The following is a 19,109-nucleotide window of genomic DNA, read 5'->3' as shown; positions in this document are numbered from 1 at the left end:
CGCACGAGTTGTCATATTTCTAGAGAAAGGCTGAAGTCCACAAAACGTCCACGACGTAGTCTGACCAAAATAATAATCAGCTGCCATGTTTTAAAAAAAATTAGTCCACGGGGAAATGACCATTTTAGAAGTTCCTCTGTAATATTGAACTGAAATAAAATATAACAAAAACCTTTGACCAGTATCCAGATAATGCTGTATTGCTAAACAGCTCTTGTATGTTAATGATTATCCTCAGGCTCACCTTATATCTTATCTCAGCGCTCTCACTTACCATTGGGTATTCATGACAGCAACAGTTTACAGGCAATGTCCACTTGCCAGCACAACTGGCCGCAGTTCTTTTGGAGTTAGTATGACATTTCTTCTTGATTCATTCCTGTTAAGACAACAATAATGGCTGTTTCACAGGCATGCAAAATCCTGTGGGGTACAGGCATAGTTTTTGTGATTTTACCTCACTTCAGTCTGGGATTGTTGTCTGACTACAAGATCTGTGGAGATTCTGAGTGTCAAAGTAAGTTTTAAATTATTATCTTTTTTATGAGTTTATGATGTGGTTTCTATCTAATTAAGTCTGTATTTTCTTTCTTTACGATGGTAATCTGTGGGATTTTTTTTGTTTGTTAATTTTAATCGTTATTAATCGTGTGTGTGTGTGTGTGTGTGCAGGCCTGATGAGCAGAGTGCAGGCCACCAGGGACCACCATGGCGAGGACTGCCGTTTCCTGAGCTTCAGACGAGGGGACACCATTTTTGTTTACCACAAACTGACGGGAAAGAGAGAAGACCTCTGGGCAGGCAGTGTGAGTCTGACAGCTCCATCTCTTTCTCTCCATTCAAACAGTCCCTCGTGTGAGGTTCTAGATTGAAGACATTAGTCCTGATTATAATACAGAGAGTTCAGGGTTCTCAGCACTGATTGGCTCAGGCATGGTAACACTGTACCTGATAAACAACAAATGTCTGTGAGAGCACTCCAGTTCATTTAAATAACGGTGTAATTATGTACGAAAACAGACGGAATGAGTGGATGACTGTAAACACTAACATGTTTATGTGCTGACCCAACATCACTACCTACCTGTGAGTCTTTTATTTTGTAATCACTTCACACATCCACTGTATAAGAACTGCTCTGCTTTTCAGACATAATATTGATCAAGATGTAAATTATTTTTCTTTAAGTAATGACCCACACTACACCATTCCTCGCAGGGATTTTGTTGAACCTTGGTGACCTGACAAATGCTCCAAAACCCGCTCCTGCATTGAGCTAAGCAAAGAAATGAATCAATGTGAATCTACCTTCTTTTATACTGTGGAGTGTTTCACATAAATGTACACTTGAAGCACAAGCATGCGTGTTAGGAGAAGCTTATGGAATGAGTTGGATGGACTGTAAGTACTTCTCATTATGATGGAGTACAAGATTATAGTTCAATCAGACGCGTAACCCTTAGCTTAGAATGTGTCAGGATTTAAAAATAACAGAAATGAAATCCCCTTTTTAACCATGCTGTGTAGTACTAAGTATCCTCCTGAATTTCTAAGAGTTCTTGTACAAAGTCTCTGTGTGCTAATCAGGCTCACAGTCAAAGCCTCTCTTCTGATGGGCCTACAGCTGTTAACAACATTATTATTGTCATCAGCATCACTTAGCCATACTTGCATTCATAGCCAAGGATCCTAAAACTAAGCGGGAAATGCACTTCATCATCTTTGTCAGTCTCTCTTTCCCTCTCCTCTTGATTGCCGTGTGCTCCTTCCCTCCATTCGTCCACAACGGTGCCGTGGCTTTACAGAACTCTGCTTCCTTTTGCTTTCAGATTGACAAACAGTTCGGCTATTTCCCGAAGGAAGCGGTGCAAGAGGAGCTGGTTTACGCTGCTATGGAGAAAGTAGTGGAAACACAGGTGAATAGGCTTTGATTTCAGTATCTCTTCAGAGTATAGGCTTTGGTCAAATCATTCTCTTTCATAAAGACTAAACCACATGGTTGCTATCAAATACAATAGAATGGTAGACTGTGATATGGTACAGTATTTATCCCCAAATTAGTAGTTGCTATAGTAGTATATATATGTATACCTATAGTAGTAATGTTGAATCTGTTATTCCTCATTTCCTCTCTTCATTCAGAAATCTGATTTCTTCTGCATGGATGAGTTTGGTTACCCCATTGACTCCAGTCATTTAGATGGTGATGCTGATGATGATCAGAAAAAGCAGGAGTCAGAAACCACCCAAACATCTCCATACCAGGATGACACAAGCGCTGAAAGTCCTTCGACATCTGAAGATCTCTCTGCAGTTTCGGCACAGGAAGCTGACGGCACATCGGCAGAAGAGAACGAAAACAAAAGTGCTGGCGACGGCGGTGCCGGGACTCTCGAGGGAGCGCGGGAGACTCCTGCGGCTCTGAGGGAAAAAGGTGGGTCTGCCCCATCCTCCTCCTGGCTCGGTTCTTCAGTGACAGGATGGTTAGGTCTGGCTAAAGAGGAAGAAGCCGGCAGTTTAGCTGAAGCAGGGAAAAAAGACGAGGGAACAGAGAGGCAGGCCGAAGCTTCTGTAGCTTCGTCCGTGACAGGATGGCTGGGGTTGGGAGAAGAGGGAAAACCTGAAGACGCTGTGAAAAGTAGAGAAGAAGACACAGAAAATGCAGATTCTTTTACGTCAACCATGACTGGGTGGCTTGGCTTTGGAGGAGAGACAAAAACGGCAGAAAAAGAGCGAGGTGAAGAAAGAGACGATGACGAAGAACCAGCAGAGAGATTCAGGAGTAGGAGGATGTCTCTGGACCTGGAAGGCAGCCAATTACACGAAGAGGAGAAGAAAGAGAAGGGGACATTGGATTGGCTGGGAAGCGGACTGTCAAGCACGCTGGGGTTCGGCCTGACCAATCAGGAGTCAGGGCACGAGACAACGCCTGAAAGAGAGGCCGAGGAGACAATCCAGGAAGAGGAAGAACAGCCGGCGTCTGGTTCTTGGTTTGATGTGGGGATCGGGGACATTTTAGGTTTTAGGAAAGACAAGAGGGAAGTTGATGAGAGTGCAGGAAGTGGTTTTAAGGAGACAGAAGAGGACAAAACCTTAGAACATCCGACAGGCTCAGAGAATGTGAATACCGGTCAATCTCAACGTGCACCGACAGAGGTAGGGACAGAGACTGGCAATGAATCAGAGATGGAAGAAATGCCAAAAGATCAAAATGTCCCACCAGAGATCCGAGTCAATAATAACGACATAGGTACTTCAGACAGCAGCAAGGATCGTGTCTCACCTGAAGATGCAGCATCCGAGGTCGACCTAGAAGACATTTCTACTCAGACCGAGTTAGAGAAAACGTCCCACACTGAAGGTGGAATGTCTTCAATGCTCAACAGCAGTAAGGAAGAAGAGGAAGACAATGTTTCAGACGATCGCAAGAAAGAGAAATCTGCAGAAATGGAGGGTGAAGATCATCAGATATCCAAATCAATAGAAAGTGAGGCTGAGGTTAATAACAGAGAGGCAGGAGGAGACAAGAGTGACACTGCAAGTGGCAATAATCAGGATTTTTTTACACAATCTGGCATCAATTTTGGGACTGTGGATTTGAATTTAAACTCCGTGGGGCAATCTGTAGGCGAGGTTGAGGAGGACAAAACAGAGGACGCGGTTGAGGAAGGGGCCGGGATCCCAAATCAGACTGATAACACACAAGAATCCACCGATGCGGTTAGAATCAGTGCGAGTAGTCATGAAGGTGAAGGGAATGATGCAGAGACAGATGTCCTTCACCCAGACATTTCCACGACCCGGACTGATGACTCAGCAGATCAAAGTCAAGGCGGCGGAGAGAGCGGTGGAAAGAGTCAGCCTCTGTTGTCGTTGGGCACAGCTGAGGAGAGAAATGAACCAGTCTCCAATGAGGATGAGCCTCTGCCTTCTCACAGTGTAGAAACTAATGATGATAGTTCAGATTCACAAGCTATGATTGATAGCACAGAAACAGAGACACTTCAGAGTGAGATAGGACAGGAGGGGGAGGCTGGTGAGGGCAGCTCTCAGGAGTTTGGATCATCCCGTTCTACTAACAAAAGTACTGACAGTACGTATGAAAGTGCCTCAGAGGAGGACAGAAGAACGCTTTCCACCAATGAGAGCGCAACACAGATTGAAAACACTGCAGATCAGGACTCTGTGTCTCCACATATGCAACAGAGGTCCACTCAAAGTGTTGGTGTTGCACACGAGCTAAAGGAAACTGTTAAAGAAACTGAGAGAGATAGTGACAAAAACAACCTCCAGCCAGTTCAAACTGAGACAATTGAGTTAGAGAAATACATTTTGAATGAAAGTGGTCTCAAGTCAGCTATCGGCTCTGGAACAGAGACTCAGACTGAGGAAGTGGGGGAGTCAAAAGAAAATGAAATGCAGTGGGAAGTAGAAGAGTTGAAGGGAGAGGAGACACAGCAGGCAGTAAAAGAAATAAAGGAAGAGGAGAAAAAGCAGGAAATGAAGGAGATAAAGGAAGTAGGGAAACAGAAGGAAGGGCAGAAGATAAAGAAAGGGGATAAACAGGAAGGGATGGAGGGGTTAAAGGAAAAGCAGGGGGAGAAAGAGCATTCAAATGGAGAGGAAAAGAAGGAGAAGATGGAGAAGATAAAGGAGGAGAACAAGCAGGAGGAGTTAAAGGGAGTGGAGAAACAGGATGAAGTTAAGGAGTTAAAGGAAGAGGGGAAGCAGCAGGGGATAGAAGAGTTAAAAGAGGAAAAGCAGGAGGAGGTAGAAGAATTGAAAGAAGCGGAGGAAAGGGAGGAGTTGAAGGAGGCAGAAGGAGTAAAGAAACAAGAGACTAAAGAGGGTGAAGAAAAACAAGCACAGTCTAATTTTGGGGAAGAGATGGAAAACAGCCTCCACTCTTTACCTCATGCTAAGAAAGACACGGACAGTCCAGAGCCAGAGAGCGACAGGAAAGAGACACAAGACGAGAACAGCTCGGAATCTGTGTTCTCCAAACCGTCCATGCAGACTGAAAAGAGCCGTACCAAAAACCCACAGATGGAAGAGGAGGAGAGAGAGGAAGAAAAGGTCAGGGGTGAAATGAAAGAGGAGGTTGAGGAGATGGAGAATGTGGAAAGTTTGAGGAGGAACAAAGAGAAAGATGTGACCCTTAAATGTTCCAATGAGCTTTGTTCTGAAGCTAGCGAAGACCGATTTGTGCGGGACAGAGATGGAAATGATCCTGCAAATATGTTGAGCTCACTAGAGGAAGGGGCAATGGAGACAGGACAGCAAAATCCAGTGGCCGACAATGATCAAATATTAGCAGACAGGACAGGAGCGAGTCAGCCGGTACCAGTTGAAGGCCTGGAGAAGGATGAGGATGGAATACAGGTGGAGGAAGAAAAGGAAGAGAAAAGAGATGATGGCGCCATGGCCGACGAGGGGAAAAACAATTGTTTGCCACATTCGGGTGAGAGCACTAATCCACTTTCACTTGGCCAGACAACTGAGAACACAGAAGATGATCAGCTGCATTCCAGTGAGGCCCACAACACGGAGCTTGAAGACTCTGAAACCATCAGCAAAGGGGTTTCCCCTGAGAAGGAAACAGAGCAAGTACACTCTGATCATAAGATAGTAACAGAGGAGCACACTGACAGGGAAGAGAGGGAGATGAACGCTAAGCATGATGATTTCAGGACAGACGGCGGGATGGAGGTTCCGGTTTTGTCCGTTGACCCCGTTGAAAGCCCGGCTGTGCTATCTGCTCCGTCTGATGGTCACGATATAGGGACAGGAGAGCCTGGAAGTGGAGGATCGTTCGGCCTTTTCAAAAGCGCCTTTAGCTTTTTCAAATCGCCCATCACCGAAACTGAGGGAGCCAAAGAGTCTGCACCGAGTTTGGGTTCTGACACAGGCGAGACATCCAAGGTACAAACCTCTCCCCCTCCTGTGAAAGAACTGGATTCAACCACTGATTCGAGTCAGGTTAACGTGAAGGATTTGCACTCAGACTCTCCGATCACTGTGTCACGGCAGCAGCCGCAGCCTTCTCCTCCTGTCGCAGAGACCCAGACATCACCTCCATCCCCAACGCAGACCCGTTCTCACCCCGCAGAAAGCCCACTCCAGACTAAAACCCTCACCCAACATCACAAGAGCCTCCTCGCCCACATGAGCGCAGACGAGTTGACCGTTCTGACGGAGCTCTTCGGGCGACACAAGCTGCAGTTTCTGGATTACGTGTTAGGGAGCGTGGGAACCACGACCGATGACCCCGATGGCGACGACTCGATATTGCTGGATATAGAGAGACTTCTGGGTTATCACAAGGAGGCACTGGTGGCTCCCAGCGTGAGGCTCGCGGACGCACCAAGGGAGGACAAGGAAAAGACCAGAACGCTCATCGCACTTCAGAAGCTAGAAACGCTGCTGGCAAGAGTGAGAGAGACTTTCAGCACAGGTGAATCAGACATCAGCAGCACAAACCAGCAAAGTATTTTCATGGCCTCAAAGATATTCTTCAAGTTACTTTGATATTTGAATTCAAGTATGGGTTTGACTTGCTATGATCTCAATCAGAGTTGCATGTGTGTTCCCTGTTAAATGCAGCTGGGGCCAGCTGTGTCGGGGAATTCTGTTCAACTCAAAGCGGAGATAAGGAGACGCCCGCTGAGGAGGACTCCTCCGTGGGCCGAGATAGCAACACTCCAAGAGATGAATGGGTGGGGTTGGATAAAGAGAAAGATGGACGACTGAGTGGAGGCACAGCAAAAGAGAGGGTGACCAAGGATGAGGAAAGGGGAGAGGAGCGAAAAACAAGTGAAGGAGAGAGAGTGCCCCCTGAGTCCCGTCCTCACACTCAGTCAGCATCACCACAGCCACTGGAAGGTATGGATGACTCAAGTATCCCTAAATCAAGAAGGATTCAAAGATATTAAGTAATAAGATATTAAAAAGGAGTGCAACGTGGCCTGCTGCATCCTCATTCCTCCTGCGACACAGCCTGGAACATTATGGCATGCAGAACATTATTTAGTCTCACACTAGTACATTAATACATTAAAGATAAAAGCTTTGAGTTGAATTTGAATAATATACCTTTGTGACGATATGTTTGTGAATCTAATTCCAGGGGTAATGAGGCCAATTCTGGACTTTGCTCATCAGATCGCCGAAGACTCAACCACTCATGTTCATGCGGCGAGGGAGCTCCTCATATGGCTTACTGTGCAGGTAAGATTTATCTGCAGATAAATGGACTCCATGGAGGCCGGATGTAGGCTCCACTATCACTAAACGCTTAAAGATATAAGTACGATATGTTTGTCATGTGACATCTAACTACACAGCTACAACACATTATGGTTGTTCTTCGCTCCAGGTCGTCTTTCAGGTCCGTTCCAAACACCATTAAATAACACTAACAGAGATAACGTGTGTGTTTGAGAGGGGGTGTTTCATCATGCACAAGATGTGCAGTAAAGACATAACATTTGATTTAAATCCTAACAGAAAATCATTGGAGCACAGTTCTTAAGCAATCTAAAACTTCACTTCTTCCCAGGTGAAAAGAGTCGAATGTAAAAAAACAAAACAACTAAAAAACACTGGCATAGTTTTTTTAATTAAATATGTTCTTTCACTGTTTTTTCCCCCATCTCACAACATTGTTTCATAGGCATTATGACTGGGGCTTAAAGCAGGGTGCATTTTGTTTGGTCAGACATTTTGCCTAGCCCAGTTTTAACATGTTTGGTAACTTAAAAGTACACATGTATTACATGGCCTATACATGGCTACATTTTGATCTTTGTGTACAGGGTGTTGGAATTGACCCTCTGACAAACATTCAGTGGTCCATACAGCTGATCTTTCAGTGTCAACACACTGTGTAGTCTGGTTCTTTAAGAGACGGAACTTGTGTCATGTCGACCTGACTCTCCCTCTGGACATTTAGCTGTCAGGCTGGCTTTGGCTCCGTCATCATCACTCACATTCCTGAGTGCTGGGGTCTGTTACACACCTTGAGCCAGCTGGCAACCCACCTTCTCTACAGGCAAACCGTTTCAAATATTTTCAAAGGTCTTGTGATAGTTTCAAATGGACAAAAACGAGGTCAGGTCGGTGAGTACTTTTTGAAACATTTGCTGACTGAGTCGAGTTTTCACCCATGTACTACTTGAACCAGCTTGTTATTACCATGACCCTGCCGTAACTCAATACACGTGACACATGGTCGTAAACAGCTTGAGAAATATGGCATTTGTGTAAAAACATGATGTGCTACGTTTTAAATGATAATGTTGTTTATTCGGGAGATTATCAAAGACTCAACGACATTGAGAGTTTTGCATTTCGGTGTCGTCAGAGCCCTGAGTGTAGGGACACCTGTTTCTGTCGGTGTCACTTTAAAAGTGCTCCGATGTGCCAGTGTGGCATTCTACAATTGGTGACGTTGCGAGTGAACCATTTACACTGGCGGGGGTGTTTATATATCTACATAACCCTGTGAGTGCTCAAATCAATGTATGTGTATTAATTAATACCTCAAATATATTTCAATTTAGTTGATATCACGTTATGAAGCAGAACTAATCTAGTGGAATCTAGACGAGGAGTTTACAGAGAGAATACAACATCTTGCCCCCCTACGACGTGCAACGTGACGTGGTCCACTCTTGAGCTTCGGTGTTGTGAATAGGATGTGAAATCGCCGACAGCCCGGTTGACGGCTACGATTTGTTTTCCTAATGTCAGTCTTTAAATGACAGCTATCACTAGAATAATAAGCAAATGAGATAATTCGGAAATGGCGGAACATATGGCAAGCGACCAGTCGGCCAGCAAAGCGGTCGACTTCCAGGCGACGGCGGAGGCTTACTACAGTATCGCCGTGGAGAGAGTGAAGGATGTACGTTATGTGGCAGGTTTCGTTAGCATTCCCTAACTAGCTGACATAACGTAACGGATTGTCAAGCTATCGAAAACAGCACGGTATTATTGCTGAGTACATCATTTACATGTTGTACAGCTCGTGTTTGATTGCACTTGTGTCGAGCCAGTGCTGTTAACCAGCTGTCACGACTACATTGAGATTATAAGTCGTTTTTTTCAGATGTGTTAGTAATTGTTCAGCTAGTAAGTTAGCTAGTAATAGTTAGCTAACGTTAGCTTGTTACATAATAGCACCATTTGTATATCTGATCAGGTTTTGTGCTTTCATGCTTTTTGTAATCTAAAAGGTGTTTTTTTAATTTATATTTCTGGTAACGTACTATCTATCTTACTCCTTCTAATTAACAGCTGTGTAGGAAACTGTTAAGTCTGAGTAGTCAAGGCTACAACTACTACTTGGAGATGAAATAAGCCAGTTGTTTGGCTCCTTTGATAAATATAAGAAGCCCAACCTACAGAAGCAACAGCTGTTTGTTTGCTCTCTGACTGCCAGGCTGCATGTAACTATCTGTAATGTTTCATTTCATTCACATTATAACTAGTTTGCAGTCAGTCAGTCAGCACTGAGAAGCTGATTCTTATATCCACAGTAAAGATCCCATTGTGTCAATTCAGGTTGTGTCGTCTCTGCCTGATGACATCAGACCCGGGCCAGACCTGTACGGGGTGCCATGGGAACCAGTCATCGTCTCCGGTGTGGTGGGGCTGGTGACGATGCTGTTGTTCACCTGTAGATGTTATAGCTCTGTAAGTACACAGCCATGTATGTTATACGCATCAACATCACACAGATTGTATATGCAGTATATAAAATTGTGATGGTAGTGTTGGTTTAAACATAGAGACACAAAGAGACCACACTTGTTCCATTTGCAGTCGGCAAGTCTATCAACCGATTAATCCCTTAACTATTGTTGTTTTCTTTTCATTTCTTCACAGGTCAAAAGCAGAATGTATCGAAGTAAGTTCTCACCACTTATTCCTTAATATCACATTTTTTTGACTTGACAGGAATAAAACACTACTAGTCACGGCCAATTCAACCATTCAGCAGAAATATGTTAGACAATGATTTGAATGTCTTTTATAAGTTTTGATTCCCTTTTTTCTTCAGGTAAAGAGCGGAGGATGGCTGAGCAGGTGGCGGAGCTGCTGGACGAGAAGTGTAAAGTCCTTGAGACTCTCAGCAAATGTCAACAAGAGGTTGGTACTGGTGCCAGTGCTGACTGACTACTGACACACAACACGCGGTGGTTCCAACTGAGGCCAAATTCATATGATATGTTTCCATTTCCATGGCATGAAGATGGTCTGAATTAGAAGATGCACAGTCTTAAGCATGTTGTCTGAAGCGGGGTGAGACCATTGCAAAGCTATTAAAGACGGTTATGAACATACGTTTGAATCCTGATGAAAGGCACTTTTTGTCATGCTACTCAGATGTATTTCCTCATTGTGTTTTATTTGCAGTCTGATGACCTGGAGAGCACGCTGAGGGACAGTGGTGTCTTGGCCCAAACTCAAAGGACAGAACATCTGGAGGTAAGGCAGAGAGAAAAAAGAGCTTCTGCACAGTGTCTATTGTTGTTCATAAGATGTAACTTTATTCAGTTAGTACTCTTTTAAATGGTTCACCCAAGAAATCCACTGAGATTTTCAAGGTATTTCATTGTTTGCACATTTTACCCAATTGTCTTAAACCAGCATTAACTGATATTTCTTTGTCCACTTGGGGCAGCAGAAACCAGCTGTGAACACAACATTGACACATCATCACCTATCAAGTTGATACCGCAAACTTGTTAGCAAACAGTTGCTTGTTCACACATCCAGCCGCTATGGAGCAAAATGATTATTCATTTTGAGGCATGTCATGCTGTGTTACTCCTGAGGATAATATCTGGCTATTTGGCTGCTAAATGCTCCTCTATGTTCACATGATAGTCTCTTACTGTGTCTGTCTGCTGTTTGGTGTTGAGCAGGTAGTGTACACAGAGGGTTTTTAGAGCTTTGTTTGCTGAAAACAGCAGCCTGCTGCGGCCACAAACGACACTATGAGAGACACAGTGAAACAGACGAGTAGAGCTGTGGACCGAAGAGCTGAAACTCACTATGAAGCTCCGTAAAGCAGAGGAGAGCTGCAGAATCAGCTGAGAATCAGCTGAGAATCATCTGTAGATTCATCACTACAAGTGATCCCCGCAATGGCGTCATGTCGTTATTTGAGACATTCTTATAATAGAAACATTGATGGAAGCCGATTTACTGTGAAAACTTGAAAAATGTAACTGCCTCACGATATTTGAATGAATGATTTCTCACATTTTTACCTCTGTGGCCTGACTTTCGTGTTCCCGCCACATTCTCTCACTCTTTTGCTCTCTCTTGAACCTCCTCCAGGTCAAAGCCAGACAGTTAGGACATGCTAAGAGGGAGCTGGATAGGGATCTGGAACAACTGAAGGATCAACTGGACCAGCAGAGAGAACAAAGGATAGAGCAGGAAAGAAGGGTAGGAGCACACACACTCTGACCAACAATACCAGCTGTAACATCTGTCAAGAATGATATTTGGATAGGAATGGGAATCCATTAGTGTGAGATATATATATTTATTTATTTATTTTTGGTTATCCTTCCAGATAGCTTTGCTTGAAGAGAGCATGAAAACCACTGAAGAAGAAACCAGAGACCTCCAGTCACAGGACGAGCAGGTACCTTTACCTAACCCGTCTTCTCGTTACCGTCACACTCCTGTCCTCTCCTCTCTCCTGCTTCATCTTTCCCTCCTCTGCTCTGTGCCGCCGTGTTTGAAATGAGTCACTGCCTGTTTGTCTCTAGGCACACACCACTCTGAAAGTGTACAGTATGAACAGTGACAGACTACAGAGGAATCTGGAAACCGCCGGAGAGGAGAACGCACTGCTGCAGGAGAGCAACGCTCAGGTAGGATGCTGTACACCTGCAACCACATGGTAGCAAGCGAGGCGGTTTTACTTTTTGCATGGTTGAATTGAAAGCTTAGCCAGTTTGTTCCACTCAGTCCATCCAATCACATACTCTATTCATAGTTTTCTGAGTGAACTCTTTACATCTTCATCCTCCCCTTTACCTCTCCCCCCTCTTTCTCCGTGCAGTTGAGGCAGCAGGTGGAGGGCTGGGCAGAGAGAGTGAGTGAGTTGGAGGCAGAGATGAGCAGGTGTGAGGTGGCCCACAGCGCGATGCTGCAGGATGTGGCCAACAAGGATGAGCGTTTAACGGTACGGTCGGTTCGAGTATTCATTACAGTATGTTGTGGCTAGATGCTGTGTAATGCCACCTGGGTTGCAAATAACGGGAACCCCGAGAAATACCACGGAAGAAGGCTGCAAACTGATGCAATCGATGAAGGCTTCAGTTACATTACTTTGTGTTGTCCGAAATGAGCTTGACACCAAAATACGGGTACGCTTCCAGTCGTTGACAGATCGGCTGCTGAGGATGAAAGCTTGGGATTCAGACCTGGAGGAGGAGCAAGGAGGAGAGAAGGAGACGTCCAATGGTAGAGCAGAGGCAAATGGAAAAGGGGAAGTTCTGGACACACAGGGCCATCTCCAGAAAGTCCAGAAACTCATCTACGCTGCTAAGGTATTTTAATTTAATGGAAAAAAAGGCACGCAGTGTTAATGACACTGGAATGTTTGGAAACTCTCTGGAGAGCGAGCAACCAGACTCGTATTCACCATCTCCGTACACTTACATACTGAATGTGTGTGTGTGTGTGTGTGTGTTTCCGTGTAGCTGAACGCAGACCTCAAAGCTGTAGATGAAGACAAGGACAGACTGTTTGCCAAACTGAACGATGAAGTCAAAGCAAAAGAAGACCTGCAAGGTGAGTCAACCGTTGGAATACAGAACACACTCCATGGTATCAGCGTATAGACGAGACGTGTCACTGATGTTTGTCACGTCTGTGTGTGTGTGTGTGTGTGTGTGTGTGTGTGTGTGTGCTTTTGTTTCCCCCTCTAGTGAGCATCAAGGAGCTGGTCAATGAGAAGTCATCTCTGCAGTCAGACTCTGGGCAGTACCAAGATCAGGTAGCTGCCCTCTACTAAGTATTACTGTGATATTTTATTTATTATTTTGTTTTTCCACACTTATTTGCTTTCGGATTCATTTCTCGTCTTCCACAGGTCCAAAGATTACAACAGAAACTGCACATCATGACAGAAATGTACCAAGAGAACGAGCTCAAGCTACACAGGTAATCGACCCACGAGGATTAAAGGTGCGGAGAAGTTGAAAGAGCAAAAGCCAGCTCTAGCAGATGTTGATGAACGTGTGCGTTTGCAGGCTGCTGACGGTGGAGGAGAAGGAGCGCATGCAGAAGCAGGAGAAGTTAAGTAAAGCGGACAGAAACATTGCGTTGGCCATGGAGGAGCTGAGCAACTACAGGTAGCTGCTCCCTGTCACCTCGAACACATTGGCAGTTTGTGAGCACAGGAAACACCCGTAGAGTCTCACCTGTATGTCACCTTTCCCTTCAGACAACGAGCGGGAGAGATGGAGGAGGAGCTGGAGAAAACCAAACAGTCTTACCAGACTCAAATATCAGCACACGAGAAGAAGGCTCACAATAACTGGGTTAGTCCAATAAAGAAAATATCAAGTATTCTTTTTTATTTTGATAGCCAAATAGATTCAGTTGTGGCTGTTATTGTTTTCTCCTATTTTCCTGTCACTACAGCACACACACATCTGCTCTGACATTAGATCACTTTATGAGTGCTTATCTTGATGTTGTGCACTCGACTGCATCCATATGTATCTACTTCCGTCATGTTATGTTTCTGATCTTGGCTTGATTTTGCAGCTGGCAGCCCGAGCAGCAGACAGAGAACTAACGGACATCAGGAGAGAGAACGGCCTCTTTAGACAGAAGTAAGCAGACAGTAACTGACCGCCTAACTTACATTAACAAGAGGTTAAAGGGATAGTACGGAGGCTTTGAAGTTGGGTTGGTCTGAGGTACTCCATAGTCAGTGTATAACCTACAGTAGGTGGCGGTTGGCACACCTTCAGTTTCGTTCTATATTCGCTTCAAAGCGACCAGACTCCTTTGACAGAAACAGTCATTTCATCTTGCGGAACACTGGAGCCTACCTCCGCCTCGATCGGTTAGTTTGTTGGTGTTATTGTGTGACTTTGGTGTTTTAGTTCCTTTAGATAGTTCCCCAAAGTTACACAATAACACAAAAAAACAGACCTGCAACTCCCCTAGAATATATTCATGTTTGTGGCTCATGACACCAACTGTGGTGTAACTTCAAAGATGCACGTAGTTCTGAATTCTATAGAAATGTTTGATATGTTTCTCTCTGTTGGTTTTATATACTGTATACATTACATATTGGAGTCCAGAAAATGTTTCTCATGTGTTGACTTTAGTTGTGTTTGTTCACAGACTGACAGACACACAGTTTAAACTAGAAGCCCTCGACAAAGATCCCTACGCCTTGGACAGCTTGGCCAGACCGCTGCCTTTCAGAGGTTAGCACACACACACACACACACACACACACACACACGCACACGCGCATATAAACTAAATCATTGAACTCGCATCATATTCACCGGACCCCAGCCTGGAAGCAGTAGGCTGCAGACTTCCTTGACTTTGCACTCACCAAACTACCCTCCACCCTTTCAGCTGAACGGTCCCCATACGGTCCATCTCCTCTGGGTCGACCTGCATCTGAAACCAGAGCTTTTCTCTCTCCTCCTACATTAATGGATGGACCGCCTAGTAGACTGTCTCCTCGAGGTATACACACACACACACACACACACACACACACACACACACACACACACACACACACACACACACACGCGTATATAGACACAGCTGTAACTGCACACTCCACCAGATAAGACCAGTAAACGCTTGCAGCATGTTGGAGATGACCAGCTGGCTGCAGCATGATCAACTGTAGATGCTTAAACGTGTGCAGTAGCACGGCCTGTATGCTGGCATGCTGTTAGCGCTCTGGAAAGAGAATGGGAAGAATAGTGCAACGTGATGATATGTCTTAAAATCGTATCAGTTCATTCACATTGACAAGACGGTTTCTCTTTGTCTCCGACTTGCAATCACACTCATTCTGGCCTAATTGTCTGATATTTTGTTTTTGGCCAATTGGTTCTGCTTCTTCCCTTCCTTCTCTCTCCCTCTCTCTCCCCCCTTGTTTTTGGGGGTCCTTTCCTCCGCAGTGTCTCGTGGTCCAGTGGAGCCCCCAGGTGGCCAGGGAGAGCTGGAGCGGAGCGGAGGTCCTCATTCAGACAGCGGCTCGATCTCTCCGACATGGGAGAGGGATCGCAGGGGCCCCCCACCAGGACCTCCTGGCCCCGCCGGGCCCCTAGGACCTCCAGGTGTGTGTGCGAGAGAGACAAAGAGAAAAGCACAGAGTGTATCAGTAACGTCTGGCGGGTCGTCGCTCACACAACCTGACCAGCCTATGAACATATCGAAGATTACGATTTATTTTACTGTGGAGGGAAACAAATCTTGTTGTGTCATCCACCATTCGTCATGGTCATTATACCATCACTCATGCTTGTGTTAAAACTCAGCATCGCACCATATACACGTCGATATGTCACGTACGCTCTGAAGGCGTCGTGGTACTGCGTCTGGCATTGTTTTGGGAACCCGAACCCACTGCTGACATGTTTGAGTGCGGCAGCAGTCAATGCACAGGTGTAGCTCATAACATTAATTAAAGTGGACCGCAGCCATGGTTAAGGTCAAGGGTTGCACCTGCGTTTTGGCAAGTCAACAGTCAAAGTCTGATAGTGTGCACGTGCATGCCAAATGCACGTTGATGCTGCATGTGTGTTGTGTTTAATGCCTTTTGAGGTTTGGACACTGGAAACTGCAGTTGTCTGTGAAGCTCTGTGTTCATTTATCACATGATCCTGAGATTACACTGCAAAGCTAGAGCTTTGTTTAACTTGTTTACAGCTTTAGGAACACAAAGCTGTTGATAATCTTAGTGTGTTCTTTCTATCTCACTGTGTGTCTGTCTCTTAGGGTATATGTTCCCAGAACCAGGAGGTCCAATGTACAGGAGACCTCCCCTAGGAGCTCTGGGCCCTCTCCATCCCAGGGGTCTCCCCCCGGGACTCCCTCACCCTGCAGACATGGCGGGTGAGTCACCCATGACCTGTATAGCAGCGCGTCGTTACCTCATTGCCTTCTCATCGGCACTGTCCTGCTGTAGTTAACTCTGTTGGACTGTATACAGACGAACAAATGGAAATGAAAAAGCAGAACGCAAACTTTTGTGAATATTCAGACAACACACATGAACCATCTTGTTCATGATTGTTCATTTCCTCTATTTATTTATTCATTCATTCATTTCAATGCAGATGGCCCCTACAGAGAAAACAGCCACGGGCCCGGTGAACTGGAACACAGAGAAGTAAGAGATGTGTGTGTGTGTGTGTGTATGTGTGTGTGTGTGTGTGTTTGAGTAGCATGTGTGTGTTTGGTTTCTGTACCATTTACCTTTTTTCATATCTGCGTCACCAGTCTGGTCCTGGGGATCGAAGGACTCCCCCTGAAGCTGACCCAAGGATCGGGGGCGCTCCCCCGATGGGCCCCATGGGTGGCCCCTTTCCTCGTAGGGCCCCCTATGGCCCGCCGCCTCCTGATTTCTACCCATCCAGGGGACCTGTGGGCCCTCCCATGATGCCGAGTAAGCAGTCACGACTATCTTCGCAACCTCTTTGTGCCACATTATCTCAAAATGTCCTCGGTCAACCTGACGCGCTCTTCTCATTTCCCTCTCTTCTCCAGTGTGGGCCCCTCCAGGTATGATGCTCCCTCCTCGTTTCCCTCCCGGTGGGCCTCTTGCCCCTCGCCCTCACTACGCTCCCTCCATGCGCCCCCCTCTGCTCGACGGCCACCCACATCCCTCCATGGGTCCTCTCCCTCCTCAGCAGTCCGTCCCCTCCCCGCCGCACAGCCAGTCGCCAGAGGAGCCCTCGCCCGAGGACGCCATTTGAGCCTCGCCAGGGTTTCCGCTTGAGCTGCGAGGTGATGGAGTTGAACTCGGCGGTAGATGGATGGATGGGCAAGTTGCTGTTTCCCATCGTCGTGTTTTCTGTAACATCTACATGTTAGCCAGGGGGATGAATCTAATGAAGGGGCGTTAGCGCCGGGGAAACCATCGGCCTTCATTAGCCCCCTTTGTTGCTGCCCGTCTGCTTCTGCTCGATCTCTCTGCTCTGCTCACATCCTGTCTCTTAGCTTTTTCCCCCCTTTCTTTTACTCTCGCTCTGCCCTATCATCCTCCAGCTATGTTCGCTGTGAAGTAGTTCCTGTTGCTGCGGAGTCACAGTGTCAGCAGCAGGATCACAGCAGCTTCGTCTGTACGTCTGTCTGCGTGTGGAATGTGAACCACAGACAGTTTCTTGTTTGCTTGACAATGCCAGAAATGTTTTTAATGGCACCAAAAGGTTGAAATGTGTGCATGTAGAAATGCTGTATGTGGCAGAGAACGGAGGGTTTGACGTGTTGCATCAGTGAACATTTCATCCCGACGGCACAGAAAGACAAATGGCTCTTGCTGCTCTCATCATTTTAAATAAAACTAGCAATTTAGCATCTACGTAGGTTTTGACCAAGATTGGACTCCACTTAAATCAGATCAGGTCTTGTCTCGTCTGCGTCTGAACTGACATGATCTTGAACTCGGAGGTAAAACGAGAACGTTGCTTAAAATAGGATTAAATTGCATAAATGAATTTCCCTGGCTTCCCTGTGGGATTCGTACGACTTTGTCGCCGTCAACAGAGCTGTTGTTTCAAACAGTGCTTTTGATTATGCTACAGGGACTTGTGTATATGATATATGGTCTAGGCTTGAAACAAGTGGCTTATCGTAGCCGCTTGTGTTTTGCTGCAGTGGGCTGTGACTCACAGCGCTGATTGGACGGACTTACTGGAGGAGAGGCTGCCTTCAGAGCCGGGAAGATGACACCCATGTGAATTTTGTAAAAAGTGATCATTAACAGATGAATAAAGACTGTCAAATTGACAACATCTCCGTATTTCACTCATGTGTTCATGTTCAATTTGTTGACCGAGGACAACAGAGCATTGGAATGTGATTCGTTAGTTGTCGGTGTTTTCTATATTGCTGTATGTACAACACGCAACAGCATTGTTTAAATATGGGAAATATGTAATTGCAAAATATACTTTAATTTATTGTAACCTTGATTGCACAGCACAATGTGTATTTATTGATCTTTAACTACCCCACCAAACTCATTGACAGAACTTTGAATTGATGGTGAACAAAACATTCAGAAAATAAATTAGCATGTATGCTATTTAAGCTACAAGTCTTTTTGTATCCTTTAAGATGTAACATCCCTGTTAAATAGTCAACACTTTGCCTAATCCATGGAAATACAATCTATACTGATTTAGAGAATATCACCTTGGTGTTGGTAACGAGACTTACTTCATACCAAGCGTGTTAATAGCTTTTTCTGTTATTATGGGAAGGCTGATTAGCAAACAGGGAAATGTGTCCTGATATATAGAAACAACTGACTTTGTCCCACATCAGACATGTGGACATGTCAGGGCAGGAGAAGCCATGGGTGTAACTAATTACAATAATGATGGCTCCTTTCTACTCGGGCACACCAGTTCCTGAGTCCTCGTATTCTGCAAACGTACACGGCTTACTGAACAGAGCCATCATTAATGCTGTTAGTCACACAAAGGCCTCTGCTTCTTCAGGGTTATTACAGTGCCTTGCAAAAGTATTCACCTCTCGGCATTTTTCCTATTTTGTTGCAATACAACCTGGAATTAAAATAATTTTTATTTTTTAGATTTGGATTTTATTTAATATACTTACTTGAAAGTCAGAATTGGTGAAGTGAAAGGGAAAAAATAAGTAAGAAACTGAAGTGGTGTGTGTCACACATAAACTTTATTTAACTAATTGACCTCTGAAGGTAATTGGAAGCACAACATCTTACTTTGGGGGCGGGGCCTCTGGAGGCTTTAAATACAAAGCTGTCACAGGCAAACAAAATGTACACGGACACCTTTTTAAAAGAAAGTTATTTTTACTGAAGGTACAAAAACAATAAA

General features: G+C 45.2%; 1 protein-coding gene across 1 annotated transcript; it reads left to right on the top strand.

Annotated features, from left to right (window-relative positions):
• Positions 1-292: 292 nt before the first annotated feature.
• On the top strand, positions 293-18,033 carry mia2 (MIA SH3 domain ER export factor 2). Its single transcript, XM_031866720.1, has 30 exons — positions 293-517; positions 673-806; positions 1,830-1,916; positions 2,143-3,487; positions 3,629-3,720; positions 4,588-6,454; positions 6,604-6,882; positions 7,127-7,227; positions 9,565-9,696; positions 9,889-9,910; positions 10,064-10,152; positions 10,420-10,491; positions 11,350-11,460; positions 11,591-11,662; positions 11,790-11,894; positions 12,086-12,208; positions 12,405-12,575; positions 12,729-12,819; positions 12,957-13,024; positions 13,121-13,191; positions 13,281-13,382; positions 13,475-13,571; positions 13,801-13,868; positions 14,392-14,477; positions 14,638-14,751; positions 15,201-15,359; positions 16,021-16,137; positions 16,362-16,414; positions 16,525-16,690; positions 16,792-18,033. Exons 1-30 carry the CDS (start codon positions 397-399, stop codon positions 16,998-17,000), a joined length of 6,324 nt encoding a protein of 2,107 aa, XP_031722580.1. The 5' UTR covers positions 293-396; the 3' UTR covers positions 17,001-18,033.
• The last annotated feature ends 1,076 nt before the right edge of the window (positions 18,034-19,109 follow it).

The sequence above is a fragment of the Anarrhichthys ocellatus genome, unplaced genomic scaffold (assembly GCF_004355925.1).
Source record: "Anarrhichthys ocellatus isolate YVR2014 unplaced genomic scaffold, GSC_Weel_1.0 scaffold36, whole genome shotgun sequence".
Taxonomy (NCBI): domain Eukaryota; kingdom Metazoa; phylum Chordata; class Actinopteri; order Perciformes; family Anarhichadidae; genus Anarrhichthys; species Anarrhichthys ocellatus.
The sequence above is the reverse complement of the archived record's forward strand: the minus strand, read 5'-3'. Positions and strand labels throughout refer to the sequence as shown.

What these genes read in the sequence shown, in the direction of transcription:
- mia2 (XM_031866720.1), top strand. Translation starts at nt 397, where the DNA reads ATGGCTGTTTCACAGGCATGCAAAATCCTGTGGGGTACAGGCATAGTT. An exon ending in TCATATGGCTTACTGTGCAG is followed by an intron (nt 7,228 to 9,564) that starts GTAAGATTTATC and finishes GTGTCAATTCAG; the next exon opens with GTTGTGTCGTCTCTGCCTGA. An exon ending in AAAGGACAGAACATCTGGAG is followed by an intron (nt 10,492 to 11,349) that starts GTAAGGCAGAGA and finishes AACCTCCTCCAG; the next exon opens with GTCAAAGCCAGACAGTTAGG.